At 57.6% G+C, this 16,034-nt stretch overlaps 1 protein-coding gene across 1 annotated transcript; it reads right to left on the bottom strand.

Moving 5' to 3' along the window:
• Positions 1 to 1,272: 1,272 nt before the first annotated feature.
• Positions 1,273 to 14,495, bottom strand: LOC120397291 (pulmonary surfactant-associated protein B-like). Its single transcript, XM_039522989.1, has 10 exons — positions 14,433 to 14,495; positions 12,496 to 12,567; positions 12,284 to 12,409; positions 11,284 to 11,412; positions 5,711 to 5,800; positions 3,644 to 3,827; positions 2,842 to 3,002; positions 2,339 to 2,419; positions 2,007 to 2,114; positions 1,273 to 1,698 (listed from the first exon to the last, which is right to left on the bottom strand). The coding sequence occupies exons 1-10, from the start codon at positions 14,493 to 14,495 to the stop codon at positions 1,663 to 1,665; spliced, it is 1,050 nt and encodes a 349-aa protein (XP_039378923.1). The 3' UTR covers positions 1,273 to 1,662.
• Positions 14,496 to 16,034: the final 1,539 nt, after the last annotated feature.

Here is a 16,034-nt window from a genome sequence, read left to right as displayed (position 1 = left end):
GGGGGCTGACCCTCGGGGGGAGGGGGTGTTTCCTGAAGCAGCTGAACGTTGTAGGCAGGGGGGATTTCAGATGTGCTGTCGGTGTGCAGAGGCTGCTGTGGCTTTATCGCTGCGGCGAAGCTCGCAACTTGGGGGGGAGAAGCACGTCTTCTGATGTGGGAGCCAAGCCAGCGTGTGGTTCTCACTGTGACTCTGCTGCCGTGAGACCCTTCTCTTGTACACTAGACAGCACCGTCAGCCCCACAGCTTCCCTCTTCTCCAATGCCCCGCGGCCAGCAGGGCAGCAGACTCTAAGTGTCACTGGGGCAGGGAATAGTGTGTGTTGTGTCTTAACTCCACCTCCCCCCCGCCTCAGCCCATGGATGTGATGTTCAAAATCTTGGAGCCAAATTTTTGCAGAGGCTACATCCCTCGAAGGCTGCTCCCTTTGCAAGGGGAGGGGAGGGGAGGAGGTGGCCGCATCGCATGCGGGCGCCTTGCTGGCCCAGGGGTGCAGGAGCAAAGCAGTTAGAATTTGCTTCCTCCAGGTGTGTGAAATACTGTGTCATGCTCCCAGCACAGGATGGGATCTGCCTAGCCCCTCGGGGGGGGGGGGGGGAAGGTCCTCCCTGCAGCAGCCACGCCCCTCGCAGGGGGGCCTGGAAAGGGCACAGTTGGGTTGGCGTTGCTGGCAGTGGGAGTGTAAGCTCCCCCTTTCTGAGGAGCACGCAGCAGCTGGCCCAGGAGGAACAGGAGCTTGGCCAGTTCTCCTCTCTCACCTCCTGTCTAGGGTGCAGTTCACCTTGCAAACGGGGTCCCACCATGGAGCTGGATCTCAGCTGGGTTTCAGGCCACGGCTGCCTGGGAGATGCAGCACGTGCCAAATGCTGCCTTGGACCCTCTTTATAGGCACGTGCGGGAGCTGCCCGTTGGGGTTGGCCTGGCCTGGCAGTTCTAGCTGTAGCATAGCCAGGGGCGGTTTGGCACAGGAATCTCGGCCCAGCAGTTTGCACTGGCCCCAGCTGACCAGCAGTGCCGGCTTTAGGAAGTGCGGGGCCCAATTCGAACAGTTTCGAAAACACACACACACGTAAAAAAACACATGGGGCTTGTGCTCACTGGGTGGTGCTCCGAGTCTTCGGGGGCACTTCGGCGGTGGGTCCTTCACTCACTCCAGGTCTTCGGCGGTAATGAAGGACCCACCGCCGAAGTGCCGCCGAAGACCCAGAGCACTGCCAGGTGAGTAAAAATTAGAAAGGTGCCTCTAGCCAGGGAAGGGATTCTCACTGGGCGCAGGGCCCTCTTGAGCGCAGGGCCCGATTCGGGGGAATTGGTGGAATAGGCCTAAAGCCGGCCCTGCTGAGCAGTTCCAAAGGCAGGCATCTCCCCGGCGAGGAGGCCACATGTGATCTCTGTAAGCCACCATGGTCCTGCCCAAGGACTATCCCAGCAGTGCTGGAGCCGCAGGCATTACCCCTGGTGCCACACGCCCTGGGGCAGAGCACAGGCACGGGCCAGCAGCACTGAGTGGGTAGCCAAGGCTGGGGGGGTGGGGGCAGAGGGGAGGAAATCACTCTCGAGGGGGTGAGATTGAAAGTGGAGGCTGCCTGGGTGGAGGAGAGGGAGGGGCTGGGCTGGCTGCAGGCAGGGGAGAATTGGCTCAGCAGCCTGGTGTGTCTCCAGCTATGCCCAGCCGTGGGTCTGGCAGTGCTGCACGGCCTGGAAGGGAACGGGGAGAGGAGACGTTAGAGCCAGACAGGGTCCCCTCCAGCTTCTGCCCCCACATGGCCCCAGCCTGGCTCCAGCTGGGGTGACCTGCACAGGCAGGAGGAATTTGGGCCCCAGTGATGCTGGGAAAGGGGCCCCCATGGACCTGGAGCAGGTCTTGTGTCCCCCCTCCTACCTGGAACGGGGGAGGTGGGGTGGAAAGGGGGCTCCCAGGGGAGTGAGGGGAGACAAAGCTGTGTGCGCATTGGCTAGTCCCTTGCCTGTGTGCCTCTTCCCCTCCCCCCCGGCACAGTACTCACCTGGCACTGCTTGGCAGTCTCCAGGCTGGAGCACCAGTAGGCTGGTCCCAGCATGCAGCCCTCGGGTCCAGGAGCAGGGCCCGTCCCAGCCTCACACGCGCCCAGTTCCTGTGTGCGGGTGGCAGAGAAAGCACAAGGCCCGTCAGCCTCAGGGGCAGGTCAGGGCAGCCGGGGGGCAGCTCCCCTCTGAGCGGTGATGGAGGGAGCCCAGCTGGGAGCCACAGTAGCTGAGAGAGTCTCTCAGGATTTTCCTTTCAGGTCCTGGTGCCACCTGGCTGGGGCAAGTGGCCTGGATCCCTGGCTGGGGAAGGGGTGTTTGCGGCTCCTCTTACCTGGCACGTGTTCTGGGGGTCCCAGGCCTTTGGCAGCAAGGTCAGCAGCTGGGGCCAGTGCCGCTCCATGAAGCTCTTGCACTGGGGAGGGAGGAGGCAGGTTAGTGTCTCCCCCTGGTTGTCTGTCTGTCTGTGGAGCCCTAACCCCCTCCCCACTGATGGCCTCCTGCCCCCTGGGTGCTCCTTGCAGATCTCAGGGGCATGGCTGGCTTCACCTGTGAGGGTCCCTCTCTTGCAGAGAGACCCCATGGGGCATGGCTCCAAGGGCCGGGAGCTCAGACACTAGCACAGCAGGGACCCCACCTTCACAGAGAGCCCCTCGTGTAGATCCTCCAGCCCCGTTCTGCCTGCCAGGAACCCCACCCATCACGTCACATCCCCTGGCACCGACAGCCACATCCATGGGAATGGGACCCTGGGGAGGAGCTGGGAACTAGGAGCCATCTGGGGAGGCCCCTTGGCCTCATCGCTTCTGTGTCACTGCCAGCGGCCTGGGCACCCACCTCCTGCCAGCCCAGGTGGGCACCGCTGCAGGCCCTGAGCAGAGCCACCTCCACGTCTGCCACAGTGCTGTTCGCCTGCACGGCCGACTTCGCCAGGCCCAGGACAGCAACGCAGGCCTGGCACTCGGCGCTCTGGGCAAGGAGCGGCACCAAGGGTGGGTCTGCAGGGGGGACAAGGAGTAACATGAGATGCACAAAGACTGGGGGCAGTGTAGCAGCAGCTGGGGGCTGGCATGAAATACACATGAGCCCCCGGGAACGTCTCCCCCCAGTGCCCTGGTCCTACCCCCGGGGGTCATCAAAGCCCAGGACCAAGGCAGCCTGGCCAGGACAGCATTAAAATGCAGCTTATTTAAGCCTTGCCCCATCCCAGCATGCCTTGGTGCCCCTGGCTCCACCTCCCAGCATTGCTCCAGACTACGAGCCCTAGAATGCCTCAGTTCTGGGCTGCAGCCATGACAGCCTAGTACTGGGCCAGGGAATTGCCGTTGAAGGGCCAACACCCTGCTCTCAAGTGTGTCTGCGCTGCACTGTAAGCCCCTGGCTTGAACTTGGGCTCAAGCCTAACACCCCTTGCATCTACACTGTAGTTGTGCTAACCCAGGGCCAGACCCCAGGTCCCTGCAGGGCTGGCAGATCCGAGCTCGAGTTAAGCTGGTGGGTCTGCACACTGCAGTGTGGACGCCAGAGCCTCAGGTTCAAGCACAGGTCAGAAAATCCTTAACCTAGGGTTAAAATGCAATGTAGACACTCCAGCCCCCAAGCCCAGGACTAGCAGAGCAGGGCCAGGGCCAGGACTCACCCGGGCCGCAGTTCTCCACCGTGGCGCACATGAGGAGCATCCCGCAGATCAGCCGCGGGCCCAGCTTGTCTAGGATCAGGTCCAGCACGGTGGTGGTGTATTTCTCCATCAGGCACTGGCACATGCCACCGATGGTGCCCGGCAGGAGATGGCAGAGCTGTGACATAGACTTGGCGATGGCCCCCTTGGGGAAAGGCAGACAGCCCTTCAGTGCCCCACCCGGACTCTCTCACCTCTGGCCCCCCTAGCGGGTGGGCAGGTCCCCTCCTTCCCCCCGGCCAGCTCCCGTTGCAGGAGTGGCTGCAGCAAGGCCCTAAGAAGACTCATTATTTTTTGCTGGACAGTTTGGAAAATTCCAGGTTTTTCCTGCCATTTTTTTCATGTTGTGGATGGAAAAACTCCCTGATTTAAAGAAAAAAAAAGTTAAAATGATTCTGAGATCAGATTTCAAGGGCTAGATCAAATGCCTCCGTTTTTAAAAGCCAAAGAACTTTGACCAAAACCCAAAGATTTTTACCCTTTTTTTACTGAAAATGGTTGTTTTTCATAAAAAAAATCTGGAAAATTCCATTTCTTTTTGGATGAAAAAGGCATTATTTGACTACTCATGTCATCCTCGGGGTGGGTCTGCCCCACTACCCTGCTCTGTGCCCACTGGGCACAGATGCCAGCTGCAGCTGCCACTGCAGGAGGCAATTTAGGCTGCACAGGCATTTCTCTGCAGTGTGGTGCCAGAGGCCCCGAGCACAGATGCCTCGCACCATGTAAACAGCTGAGATGAACCGTAAGCAGGGCACTAGGGCTGATAGCTCAGAGTTACCCTGGGCATTGCAGTTCTGGGAGGAGCAGAACCTCTCTGCCGCAGAGGAATTGCCACAGGGGCCTTGGCAGTTCCAGGCTCACAGTCTGGGGGCCTAAAGTCTCCTTCGAGCTGACTGAGAATTCTCCACTGAAATTAGTTTCCAACCAAAAATGCAGTTTCTACAAACCATTGAAATTTTCCACCCGAAAAACCAAACAAGGGTTTGGTTTTGAGTCAGCTCTCGAGGGGGTGAGACTTAAAGTGGAGGCTGCCCCGGGTGGAGGAGAGGGATCGGCTGGGCTAGGAGCTGAAGCCAGCCTGGGGGAGCAGGCAGGGGAAAGTTGGCTTAGCAGCCCGGTGTGTCTCCAGCTATGCCTGTGCATCTGCCTGTGGTGCCTCATGAGCGTTGGTGTTCTCCCCTACTTGGACTACATCTCCCATGATGCACCATGGTGTGCCCTCTAACCAAGCCATGTGGTGCATCATGGGAGATGTAGTTTGGCTAGTGAGTCTGGCCCCTAGGGGAGAGCGCGGGCAGGGGACATGAGGCACCGCGGCACCCTGGGAAGACGCAGTTTGGTGTCAATGTTGAACCGACTCCAATGAAACATGTTTGGAGCTTTTTGTCCCATAAAAACTCTTTGATTTTTTTGTCCCAACTTGGGAGCAAAACAAAGGCTGAACTATGAGCATTTCCCACAGGTCCTGATTCCTGCTCCCTCCTCTCCAATTCAAGGGCACCTGGGGTTATTGTCCCCGGGACATTGCCCATTGCCAGCCCCTGCTGCTCCTCCTCGGCTCAGCCAGCCAAGCCAGGCTCCAAATTCCAGTCGCTCTCGGTTCTGCCAGCCCCATCCAGCCCTAGGGCCCAGGTGTGCAGCCCCACCCCTGAAGGTGATTGATGGCACCTCATGCCCAGCACGGGGAGGGTCCAGCTCTCCCGGAGCCGCGCCGGAGTGGCGGGGGGACCCATGGAAGCCATGGAGAGAGCAGGGCTGCTCCCCGAGTCATTTGTTCAGAGCTAAAACGCACTTTAGTTTCCTCAGGCATTTCCCACACGGCAGAGCGAGCGTCCCCCACGCCCTGCCCTGGGAGCTGCGGGCTGCCAGCACCTGTACCAGCCAGCGCTGGCCGAGCTGAGACCTGCCTAGCTCATTTCATAGTCTCCCATTTGCTGCCAGCCTGGGCGGGGCTGGAGCCAGTGGCCACCTCTGGGGTCTCTCCTGTAATGCCCCGGGGGGGAAGAGGGAAGGTGGGCACAGCACCTTGGGGATGGTGGACTCTATCCGGCCGACGAAGGAGCGGCACATCCAGCACAGCGGGAGCGGGAACGGCAGGTCCTTGCTGTGGCCTCCCTTGGGAAAAGAGAACGGGGTCAGCTCCGGCAGCTGGGGGCTGGCCTGGCAGTGCCAGGCAACCAGCCAGAGAGTGGGGCTGGCATCTGGCCCATGGCACCTGAGCCCCACCTGCACCCTTGAGCTTCACTCCCACAGCCAAGCCAGGGAGCCCTTCAAGCCAGCCTGTCTCCAGCCACACGTGGCCTGAGGGGACGGGACCTTGGCTGCCTTACACATAACACGATGCTCACTGTTCTGGATCTGGGCAACCCTGGTTTGATCCCCACCACCACTGCGGACCTGCTTGGGGTGTGGCAGCCCAGGGGGTAGCCCCTGTGGGGATGTGGGCTGGGTGGATCTTGTAGCAAGCTCCATGGGTGGGGCAGAGTCCCCCACCTGGACACTGGGTGGTGCTGTCCTCTCTGGTGGCTGGATGCCAGAGATGTTTAGGAGGTTGCTATGGCTGCCTGGATCTGCAGAGAGCCTGACACAATTGCTGGGAGAATAGCAGTGTGTCTGCTACAAAATAATGTGTCTCTAGTTCTTTGTCTGTGGAGCAGATGGAAGAAGCCTGTCAGCCTATGATGGGTGAAAATGTATCAGTTGTCTCCGAATTGATTCTGGACACAACTGATGCCCAGGAAGGAAACGTTCCTAAGTCTGTGTCTGCTGGGGAGAACAACATTGTAACTAGGTCACATCCGGTTAATGTCAGAGCTAGTTCCCAGGGGCCAGGCGATGCTGTTGCTAGTGTGTTGCTGAGTAAAGATATGACAACCTTGTCTGATCAGGGTGATATAGCCAGGGCACAAGGAAAGCACGGAGGTGATTTGACTGTTACCCACTGACAGTGTGGAAACTCGTGACAAGGCGGGAATGGCCCCCAAGCTTGTGTGTGTTGTCAGCCAGGAGACCTGCAAAGGGGAAGAGAATGGCTCTAACCTTTCGAATATGGAGTCTAGCAGCTTGCCCGAGAGGAAGTTGTGTGAAAATTTCCCTGATGTCCCAGAGGTAGTTCTGGATTTGAGTGACGCTTAGAAGGAGTTTGTTAAATTGTCCATTGTACCCAAGTCGATTCTGAACATAGCTAAAGCAAGCTGTTGCAGTGTATGGTATTGCAGAAGGGAAGGGATTTCTGGGTGAAGTCTTTGAAGTCTGTGAGAAGTCAGTAGCTGTCCTAGTGGGGGTGAAAAAGAATTGCTCCCTTTGACTCTTAATGAACCATTGTCTCTTAATGGGCCAGTGTTGGTAGTAAACAGTTTCTCTACTAAGAAAAGTGTGTTGGTGCCTAAGGCCAGAGTCTTTCAAATAAAAATGAATCCACTGACTTTGCTTTGGAAAAATCCAGGGGAACTAGCTTAAAGGAGGCTTCATGAATTGAAATTGGAAGTGAACAGTTTGTGTCTCAGGTTCAAAAGGGAGGCCGGATTCCTGGCGTTACACAGCAGAGCAGCCTCGTAAATAGTCCCATAGACACTTTGGATATGTCAGGTGACTGCTTAGTAAGCTCTGATGCATCTGATGCCTTGTGGATGCAGATATCGGTAGCTGAAAAGCAGGAGAACTGTAGTTTGGACATGATGCTAGAAAATGGTTGTGTCTCTTTAAGGCATGTTGTCCATGCAAATGCCCTAGCTCACAAGAGGGGAACAAAGCAGCCCACAGTGGCTGGCAATAAGCACATAGCTGGGGATCCCACAGATTACGGTGTACCAGAAAGCTCAAATTTCAACCCTCTACAAAGGGAAAAGAAGGAAGGCAAGTTGCCCCTTGAAAGGCAAACGCCCTAACAGACTTGCCTCACTCATCTCTAAAATACCGAAGCCCCGAGGATGTGGTTAAACTAAAAGTCTATGTTAAGAAAACCCTGAGGTAAAGGGAACTCTACAAAGGTAGCTAACCAAAAGATTTGGCATGACAAAAACTATTGTGATTGTGTGTGACGTTATGAGTATATTATAATATCTCATTGAAAGGTGACAGGGCCAGAAAGAGTTAAGTAACTCACCGACTGACCTGACCCATGGGTGAACCTTAAGAACTGGTTAGGAAGATCTGTAAATGAACAGAGCTTTGAAATGCAAGTCTGCATTGTTAGAGATCAAGGGTAGATGTTTGTTCAGGGCTTGTGATATGAGCAAACAAGTCTTGTCTATTGCTATAACTTTAATTCAAAGATCAAAAAAGGAATATTAACATGTAGGAATACACTTAAGGAAAATAGTATTATTGTCTATGTGTCTCTTTGAAGGTTGTGGTAACCTGTATCTGAACTGTTTAATGGATAAATTACCCTGTACTAATTGCCAGGCTGTTTGGGAGAAGGAGTTAAGCCTATTGTTTTCTCAGGCCGAAAGGCTGCTGGAAATGTATAAGAAGCCTGGGACATGATCCTGCTTCATCTCAGATTTGCTTTGGGTTTCAAGAGCGGGAAACCTTAAGCCGTAAGGATTGAGATCCCCAGTCATTGACTGGAGTCACCCTGAATATGGACATTGGACTATAACCTCTGGACTATTTCTAAAAGGACTTTTGGCAACTACAAGCTCACCTCTACTATGCATCTGAACATCAAGAATTGAATTCAAGTCTGTATGTATATTGATCTTTTCACCAACACGTCTCTCTTTTCTTTTTTAATAAATTTTAGCTTAGTTAATAAGAATTGGCTAATAGTGTGTATTTTGGGTAAGATCTAAGTTGTAATTGGACCTGGGTATGTGGCTGATCCTTTGGGATTGGAAGAACCTTTTCTTTTATATGATGAGATAAGATTTTCAGGAATCACCATCATATCTGACAGGTGTGTCTGGATTGAGGCCTGAGGCTGGGCACTTTAAGGGAACTGCGTGGTTTGGACTTCTGAGTAACCAGTGAGGTAGTATAGAAGCTGTTTTGTGCTGGTTGGTAAATCTAAGTATTGGAATAACCACCAGCGTTTGGGGTTTGTCTGCCCCATTTGGTTTGCAGTTCACCCTGATTGAGTAACCTCAGCTGGCTCCCACAGGCAGCACCGTCACATTGTGATTGTGCGCTTGTGACAGATTTGATGTTAATATTAATGGTAATGTTAATTCTTGTAACTAGTTCTCATGGCTGATGCCAAAACCTGTAAAAATGTCTAATGTGTATGACTTACGGGGAAAATCCTCAAACATGTTAAGAGTGGTACATGAAAACATACTGTATCATAGAAACCCTTATGCAGGGGTGGCTCTACGAATTCCGCTGCCCCAAGGAGGGCGGCACGCCGCGCCGCTCGCGCTGCTGGGCGCCGGTCCCGCGCCTTCACGGGACCTCCCGCAGACGTGCCGCTGGTCCCGCGCCTACGGTGGAGCTTCCGCAGGCACGCCTGCGGGAGGTCCACACGAGCCGCGGGACCAGCGCACCCGTCGCAGGCATGCCTGCGGGAGGTCCGGTTGTCCCGCGGCTCCGTTGGACCTCCCGCAGGCATGACTGCAGAAGGTCCGCCAGAGCCACCTGCCGCCCTCCCGTCAAAATGCCACCCCACGCGCGCGCTTGGCGCGCTGGGGTCTGGAGCCGGCCCTGTCCTTATGATTATGCTGTTTGGGTCAATAAGAACACACTTTGTATTAGAAAGCCTAATAATGTTGAGGTTTCACAGCTAATGCCTATACACAATTCTAAAACTTTCCACAGCAGAAAAACCATTACAAGCTTGCACTGCTGTGCAAAAAGGGAAACTGAGGTACAACACCTCACCACCTTCATGGCTAAATGTCAAAGTACGTGCTCTCTGAAAAACATTGATGTCTATGTTAAGTTAACACATAGGCTTAATCCTGAAATCACTAGAGTGTTTGACAGAATATGGACTAAGTTGTCAACTTGGGCCAAAGGATGCATCACTAATTTGGCCTTAGAAAGGATTCAATAAACACAGCTCATATCAATATTGGGAGGTCCTTTAGGTGTATCCAGGAGCTTCAAATACTCCTGTCTACACCAATCTCACGTTGGGGGTGTAACGCATGGCCGGAAAGGGTTAAGCCTCCTGCAGGATAAATGACCCAAATTTAACCTTTAGAGACATGTTTGAAAAGTATGCGAATGGTAATTAGGGCCATTCCATGTTAGATAGGCCAGAACTTTGAAATGCAACCCTGTATTGTTAGCGAATTAGAGGTGATACTAACTGTATGTGTGTACTCATATCTTGTTAAATGTTAGCCATGTAAACAGGCAGTTCCTGTCTGTCATTAGAGTTATTGATTCAGAGATCAAAAGGGAATATTAACATTTAGATGAATCTTGGGTGAAATAATGTCATTGTCTAGATGTCTCTTTAAAGTTTGTGATAAACTGCCTAATGGATACATTGCCTTATGTTAATCAGTGTATCTAATTACCGGTGCTGCTTAGGAAATAGGGCTACTTCCAAGTCTCCATGATTGTCTATTGTTTACCTAAGGACTCCGAGCTGTCAAGAGAAGGCCTGGAACTGTATAAAACCCCTTTGGGTCTGGATCCTTTTGATCTCAGATCTGCTGGATGCTTCATGCCGGGGAAGCTTAAGTCATAAGACTGAGCTCTCCAGTCCCTCCTGGATCACCCTGAATATGGACATTGGACTGTAACCTCGGGACTAATTCAGAGAACTCCAAAGCTCCCCATCTCTGCTATGAATCTGATCTCAGAACCGTTCTTATCTCTGTATGTATATTGATCTTTTAACCAATCATCTCTTTTCTTTTTAAATCAAGTTTAGTTTAGTTGATAAGAATTGGCTGTAGCATGTATTTGGGTAAGATCTGGAATATTCATTAACCTGGGAGGTAATGTGTCCGATCCTTTGGGATTGGTAGAACTTTCTTATATGATGAATAAGTTTTTCAGTAATGCTCATCATATTTGACTTGGGTGTCTGGGCGGAGGCCTGAGGCTGGGTTGCTTTAAGGGAACTGTGTTGCTGGCTGCTGGGTAATCAGTGAGGTATTACAGAAGCTGTTTTGGGCTGGCTGTAAATCTAAGTATTGGAATATCCCTCAGCTTTGGGGATCATCTGCCCCATTCTTTGCACTTCACCCTAATTGAATGACTTCAGTGTGGCTCCCCAGGACCCCTGTCACATGCCCCAGGGCAGGCATTGAACTCGAGCCTCTGCTTGAGCTAAAGGACCCAGCTGTATGAGCTCCAGGCTAGGTAGCTTCCCTGCTGCCCCTCACAGTGATGGGCTCAGGCTCTCAGCAGACTCAGGCAGCCAGACTGCTCCAGGGGGGTTTCCTTGTCAGTCATCAGGGTTGTCAGTGAAGGTGGGATCCAGGACCCTGATTCCATGGTGCAGGGATGGGCTCATTATCAGGCTGTGTGGTGTCATGGGGCACCCAGGGCACGGGGGGACGTATGGGCACCTAGGCCTGGTGCTGGCCCTCTGTATGGGGGAGCAGCCCCCAGAATTCAGCACATCAGCCCCGCTGAAGTAGGTAGAGGAACCCCACATGGCATCAGGATCGGGCCCAGAGGGGTGAAGGTGCCTGTACCTGGGTCTGACCATCGGGAAGATCCAGGCGGAGACCTTGCAGCAGCTGGACAACACACGTCTCCTGGCTCTGGTCCTGCGACGGGTCCGTGGGGCACAGGCCCAGGCTGCCGCAGATGGAGGCGGGTTTCTGAGGGGCAGAGCACTGGTCAGTGACACAGGGGGAGCGGAGGGGGTATGTGGGTTTGTGCCCTGGGATCCGCGAGTGACACAATGGGGAGCAATGCCCAGGGGCCCCAGGGCGGGAGCAGAGCCCCCTGAGTTCTGACACTGCCCCGACCCCTGGGGCTGGGAATTCCTCTGGAGGGGAGGATCCCAGTGGTGCAGGGGGCTGGGAACCCCTTGGCTGTGGGGTGTCACTGCCTGCACCGCCTGCTGGAACTGCCCAGTTCAGCTGTGGGCCGGTTCTGATCTGATCTGCCCCAGTTCTGCTCTCCCGTGTGCCAGGCCGGACTAGCCGGAGGAGAGACCCCTGCACGACAGAGTGACCCCAGCCCATTGTGAGGTGGGGCGACCAGCCAGCACTGCCCAGCCCTTGTGCCCATGGGCACCGGCAGAGCAAGACTGGGGCTCAGTGGGTTGGGTCACCGTCCCCTTGGCACAGCGTCTGCCAGCGAGCCCAGGGCAGGCTCGGGTGCCTGGTGGGTCCAGCAAGGGACAGGGCAGCAGGTCTGGCCTAGGCTGTGGATAGGGTCTAGTGGGGTAGAGCAGACAGGGCTGGGACTCCTGTGTTCTAGTCCCAGCCTCAGTCCCTGACTCACTGGGACCCCGGGTAAGTCCCCCTCCCACTGTGCCTCAGTTTCCCCACCAGCCCATGTCCCAGCGGTGTGGCTGGTGCTCCTTTGGGCTGCTAGCCCTTGGGGGTGGCTTTATTTCCTGGCATGGTGCCATCGTGCGAGGGCAGCAGCGCCCCCTGTTATCTGATTGGCTGGGCACTGAAAGTCAGGCAGTGATAGGGATCCCCCACCCCTCGGGGAAGGGGCCAGGCGGGTCCCACTTACAATCTGCCCCTCCAGGCAGGTGATGAAGAGGGTGAAGTACGTGTCCACCACCTTCTGGCAGTGTGGCACCAGGGTGTGCAGGGGCAGCAGGGTGCACTCGTGGGTCAGGTACTTCTGGATGCCTTCCTGTGGGGGGAAGGGGTGTGAGTGGGGCAGAGCCAGCGCCCGCTCCCCCAGGCCTAGCAGAAAGGAGCCCTGGCCCTCCACAGTACCTTGAAGGCTGAATCCTTGGCCATGCGGGTCAGGATGGTGATGATTTGCCCGCAGTCCGCGCACATGTCCTCCTGTGGGAGAGAGACCACGTCAGGGGCTGAGTGGGGTCAGGGCCCCTCTGTGGGGCCCCAGCTGCTCCTCCTTCTCCCCCCACACCCGTCAGCAGGGCATGGCCTGGGGCCAGTGCGCCCAGGGCACCCCCCAGCCCCCTGCCTCATGGCTGAGCCACCAGCCCCCCCAGATCCTGCCTCACGGCTCCCACACACCCCCAGCCATGGCTCCTGCAGGGGCCCCAGGGCTGCTCAGGTGCAGCCCCCCCAGGCCAAGGGCCAGCTGTGGCCACCCCCCTTCCTGGGACCCCGGTTCTGGCCCCACCCAACTCTCTCCCTGCCGGCCTCCCAAGGGCTCCCTGGACAGGGCTGGGGCCAAGCCCCCGGGGCTCAGGGACACGCTGGCTGCCCCTAGCCAGGCTCCCCGCTGGCCCTGAACCCGGGATCTGCGGCTCTGACAGCACACGCCTCTGCCTGGCCACAGCCCCCGGCTGGCACGGAATGGCCTCCACACATCTCACCCAGCCGGACCGCAGCAGGTTGCGGGGCACGGACGAGACCTGCCTTAGCAGCCTGGTTCCACCCGGCCTGGGCACAGATCTGCACCGCGCCGCACCGCACACCCCGCCCCCCCGCCCGCACCAGAACGTCGGGCCCTCGGCACAGCCCTGCTGGGCCAGCGGGCTCCCGGCCAGGGCTAGGGACGAAAGAGGCCAAGGCCCGGTTAGTGACACGCAGCTGGGGCCTGGCCGGCACCAGGGACAGACAGCCTCTGTGCTGGGGCAGCCGTGCTTCCCAAACGCCCCTCCGTCCCCTGTCTCTCCTCTCTGCATCCCTCTGTCTGTCCCTCCGCGCTCTCTGGCGCCACGTCTTCCACCAGCCTCTGCTGAATTCACACGACAGCATCAAAGGCAGGACGTGTTTCCAAAAGGGATGCTCCATTTTGGGACAGCAAAGAGCCTGTGGCTGAGCTGGCCAGTCAACACCTGCAAAGCCGACACCAGCCACAGAACGGCAACTGGGCTGCGGGACGTCAGTGAAAGGCGCCTTCAAAACCAGGGGACCAGGTCTGGCAGCCAGAGGTTTCTCTCCCCACAGCCGGAGCCGCCCTTCTAGAGGTCTCTGCATCTCAAAGCGCTTACCCAAGGTGGGCCAGCAGCATTAGCCCCTTTTACAGATGGGGAAACTGAGGTACAGCGCAGGAAAGGGAAGTTATCCAGAGTGAGCAGCAGAGCTGAGATAGAACCCAGGCATCCTGTCTCCCAGCCCCTGTCCCCCCCTGCTCTAACCACTAGACCCCACTCCCCTCCCAGGGCTGAGGAGAGAACCCAGGAGCCCTACTCCTGTCCCCTGGACTCTTACACGCTGAGCCCTCCCATATCTGGGCTACAGCTGCCCCTCCGGGCTCTGGGTTAGTCCCACAGCGACCTTATGGCACCCTGGTGCTGCACATGGGGTGGAGATGCAGGGGTCTGCCCCAGGTCAGGACTTTGTGGAAGGGCCCCTCCTGCCTCTACCCCATGCGCCCATCACTGGGGAGGAGATCCAGGCCTGGAGGGCAGAGCTGAGAGAACCAGCCCTGTCCCATCTCCCCCAGCCTGGGGCAGGAAGGTGCATGAGGTCTCGTCTCATCGCTTTCCCAGGGGCGTGGCTGGGTCCCCTACAGCCCACTCCCCATGGCTCAGACATCTCTGCCCCCAGCCCTTGCCGTGTGAGGGGTCCCCCTGCCTTGCAGACGCCCCCATCAGGGGCTCTCCTCGTGTGCCCATCACTCCCCTCCCAGCCCGGGGCCATGCACCCTACTGGCTGGATCCGTGGAGCTGATTCTCGGCCCCAGGCAGCGTAGGGGTGGAGGGCAGCAGCTCAGTCCCTGTGGCTGTTCCTACCTGAGCCTCCAGAGGCAGGGGAGAGCAAAGGAGCCGGGACCCGGCCATGCTGAGCTCAAGCATTCGAGCACCCGCATCCCGTGCCCCTTTTATAGCCATGCTGGGCGAGGGGGGCCCAGCCCGGCCAATGGGACTGTGCCCAGGATCCCCCTGGAGGAGCAGGGGTGGGGCTTGGATTAAATTTAGCAAAGTGAGTGGCTAAGAGGCAAAAGTACTTGGCTGAGGTCCAGCCCCAATGCCCCTCACTCCCAATCTGCAGCCTCTGCTAACCCAGGCCTGGGCCCCCCAGCTCTGCCGGTGCCCCTCACCCCCGATCTGCAGCCTCCACTACCTCAGCCCTGGGCTCCCCCCACAGCTCAGCCCTGTAAGGTGCCGGTTGGCGTCTCACTCAGGTTTCTGTCTGTGGTGATGGATGGGGGCCTGACGCCCGTGTGACCCAGCCAGTGCGCTCAGGGCTCAGTCTGTGGCTGAGCTCAGGTCTGGGATCCCCCCAAATGTGGGCCGTGCGACCAGGCCCCCGTGCCTTGTGTCTGTGCCACTTGGCGTAGGGCTCCCTGTGTCAGAGCCCCGGGCTGCACAAGGCCCCAGGGAGGCTGGGGGGCTCTGGGCTGGGAGTGGGGGTTGGACCGAGCAGGGCCAGACGCCTGGTCCTAGATCAGGATCCAGCCCCGCCCGCTTGGAGGCTGGCGCAGCTGAGCAAACAGCCCTGAGTGGCCCATTCACTGCCAGGCTGGGCCGGGGGGAGTTGCCGGTTTGTCCTTCGCTGAGAGCTGGGGGCTGTTTGCTGGGGGGTGGGGGGAGTGAAATGAGGTCACTTGTTTGGCAAGTGCGAATCCCCCCCCAGCTCCGCATTCAGCCTGCCCCTCCCCCGCTGGGCCCCTCATTGGCCCGACGCGCCCCCGGGCAGTCGGTGCCTGGCCCAGGGCACCTGCCCCCAGGCCTGCGGGAAGGGCAGGCTGGCGCCACAGAGTCCTGGGCTCCTGCTGCCGTCACCCGCCCCCCCGATGGGGGCCCAGGCCCTTGCCTGCCCCGCCCGGGGCATGTTGACATTGCCCCCGAGGGGCATGGCGCTGTGTGCTCAGGTGCTTGGGCTGTTGGCTTTGGCCTCTCCTGGCGGCACAAGGGCTCTCGGGGGCCAGTTCTTGGCAGCCAATGGCCCCAGGCCACGCCGAGGGTGGGGGCGTTGCTCCCGATCCTGAGGGGGCCCCTGACGGGTGACAGCGGGCAGCACAGATTGTGCCCAGCCCTCAATACAGAATCACCTTGAGACCCAGCTCCGTCCCCAGGGGCTGCACACAGGCAGGGGTCCGGGCGCCCCGTGGATCGCTCAGCTGGGCTGGATGGCCCAGGGAGGCTGAGCTGGCATAGAGCGCTGGGGGGCATGGGGCGGGCGCAGTGCATTGCATGGGAGAGCCCCTGGGAGCCCAGGGCAGAAGGCGCCAGGGGGAGGAGGAGAAGTAGAGCTTTGCTGTGCATTTGCCACCCCCCCCCCCGGTTATTTGCCTGGTGGCTGAGTGGCGAGAGCTGCACCCACAGGGTGGGGCCGTGGGGCACAGAAAGGAGCCCATGTCCCAATTGCTGCAGGCAGAAGCTTTATTGAAA

Source organism: Mauremys reevesii, linkage group 2 (genome assembly GCF_016161935.1).
Source record: "Mauremys reevesii isolate NIE-2019 linkage group 2, ASM1616193v1, whole genome shotgun sequence".
Taxonomy (NCBI): Eukaryota; Metazoa; Chordata; order Testudines; family Geoemydidae; genus Mauremys; species Mauremys reevesii.
The sequence above is the reverse complement of the archived record's forward strand: the minus strand, read 5'-3'. Positions and strand labels throughout refer to the sequence as shown.